The sequence below is a fragment of the Salvelinus sp. IW2-2015 genome, linkage group LG6.1 (genome assembly GCF_002910315.2).
Source record: "Salvelinus sp. IW2-2015 linkage group LG6.1, ASM291031v2, whole genome shotgun sequence".
NCBI lineage: Eukaryota > Metazoa > Chordata > Actinopteri > Salmoniformes > Salmonidae > Salvelinus > Salvelinus sp. IW2-2015.
Window position 1 is genome coordinate 12,058,682 of NC_036845.1, and position 2,101 is coordinate 12,060,782.

At 47.3% G+C, this 2,101-nt stretch overlaps 1 protein-coding gene across 1 annotated transcript in view; it reads left to right on the forward strand.

Moving 5' to 3' along the window:
- The window catches only part of LOC111964654 (sterol regulatory element-binding protein cleavage-activating protein-like), a 26,614-nt gene extending 24,513 nt beyond the window's left edge, over window positions 1–2,101 (forward strand). The window contains 2 exon segments of the mRNA XM_070443816.1: window positions 99–389; window positions 548–2,101. Coding sequence (XP_070299917.1) covers window positions 99–389; window positions 548–793 — 537 coding nt within the window. The 3' untranslated portion in view covers window positions 794–2,101.

Below are 2,101 nucleotides of genomic sequence, written 5' to 3' on the forward strand. Positions count from 1 at the left end.
ACTAATCCATTTGAGTGTAAGCCCCCCTTACTAGGGCACATCGTAGCAAAACGTTTTGCAACGGAAAATGTGGATTTCTTATGAACAACTCCAGGTAGTCCCTCCCCAGAGCAGTCCACTTTTWTCTGTTTGTACTTAATGAATATGACCCATGTGAAGTATCAGTCATTGTCGTGTTGCAGACCATGGTTCTGGCCAGTGGGGGGCAGGACGGAGCAATCTGTCTGTGGGATGTGCTGACGGGCAGCCGGGTGAGCCACGTGTACGGTCACCGCGGCGACGTGACATCGCTGGTGTGCACCACATCGTGCGTGATCAGCAGCGGCCTCGACGACCTCATCTGCATCTGGGACCGCAGCACGGGCATCAAGCTCTACTCCATACAGCAGGTGCGTCTCTCTGTGTGTGTGTGGATAATTTGGGAGAAATCAGGTAAACTAGTCTCCTGTTATTCAACGATAGTTTATGCCTCTTCGCCTGCTTCTATCCCAATTTTTCCTTCCTTCTTTAAACCTAACCTGTCTTTCTTTCTCCCCCCCTCCCCAAGGAGGTGGGCTGTGGTGCCAGTCTGGGGGTGATCTCTGAGTCTCTCCTGGTGACAGGGGGCCAGGGCTGTGTGTCCTTCTGGGACCTGAACTTCGGGGACCTCCTCCAGACGGTCTACCTGGGCCAGAGCAGCGACGGCCAGGGGGTCCGCCAGCTCGTGGTGCTGAACAACGCCGCCATCGTCTGCGACTTTGGCTCCGAGCTCAGCCTGGTCTACGTACCCTCGGTGCTGGAGAAGCTGGACTGAGCAGTAGCAGAACAGGGACAGGCTCCACACAGTGGCCTGGAGGAGTAGATGAAATGGTCAGTACTGACAATGGGGATACATGCAAATGCAACTCATTTTGGCCCTACACTACACTGCAGTTGGACAATCTTCTTGGAAAGAGTTGACGTGATTGGCTAATTTAGATCGTTAGCACTTCACCCGATTAGGTGGGAGGGCATTTCTATCGCAATACATAACGTTTATTATAAAGCTAATGTCTGGTTGGAGAGACAGATGTACAGACAGACAGACTTACAAGTGGTCAACCTGCCACAGGGTGAGGTCTGTCTGACCAGAAAGATGACCCTTGACCTTGTTAGTAGCTCAGGGGGTTTGTATCCAAGCATTGGATGGTTTGGGGTACACACACCCCAAGGGGTTACCATCCAACAATCAGTCCGTCACTGCACTCTATGCTGCTGTCATTGGCGGAGTGTTTGATACCACGCCAGCCAATCAGTGTAGCGCAGCTGTGGAAGGCTCATGTCATGAGGGCTGTTGGGTTAAGCTAAGCAGTTACTAGCATGCGTGTGTTTTGTGTCCTGGGAAAGAAACGGTCCCTTTTTATGGTGAAAACACTGCTGACAAAAATCCTTCATTATTGTGTGTGTGTGTGTGTGTGTGTGTGCGAGATAACTGGATACGATTACTGTAATGAAATGCACCTTGAGAGGGGGTTGTTTTTATGTTGAAATGTATTTATTAGTGATACATTTTAAAGTAACAATTTGAGATGTGYATATTATAATGTGCAGATGTCATAAATGTAGGGTTAGATTTTTTATTTTTTTTAAACATTGGTTATGATATTTGTAATATGAATATTTTCGAACTGAAAAGGCTTAAGTGTTTTCTTGTAGTTGGAGATTGAAGGGGAGAGGTTCCTTGCCTTACCAAGCCTCAGGCTCTGATTTTAGGGCTACTGTTGCTGCAAGAGGACCCATCTGGGCCCCTAAGAGCCCTTTTAGCTGTAGGAGGCTCTATACCTCTAGACTTTCTGATGTGCATCTGAAGTTGTGGTAGCTCTACATTGGCTGCTCTCTTCCCATGTTGACTGGGCCCAGGAGRAATGTCAGATCATTTGAGATTGTGAATATATTAAATTGCACTGTTTTACGTTAGTAACATTGTCATGCTACCATTGTACGTCTTGTTCTCTGACAAAAAGGTTCCATTGAGGGTACTTTTTAAATGCCTAAAATTGCTTCCTCTTGAAAAACATCTTACAACGGAGTTTCTCTGTCTCCTATGTCTTTCCCAATACAATGAAACGGTCTCTTTACTTTC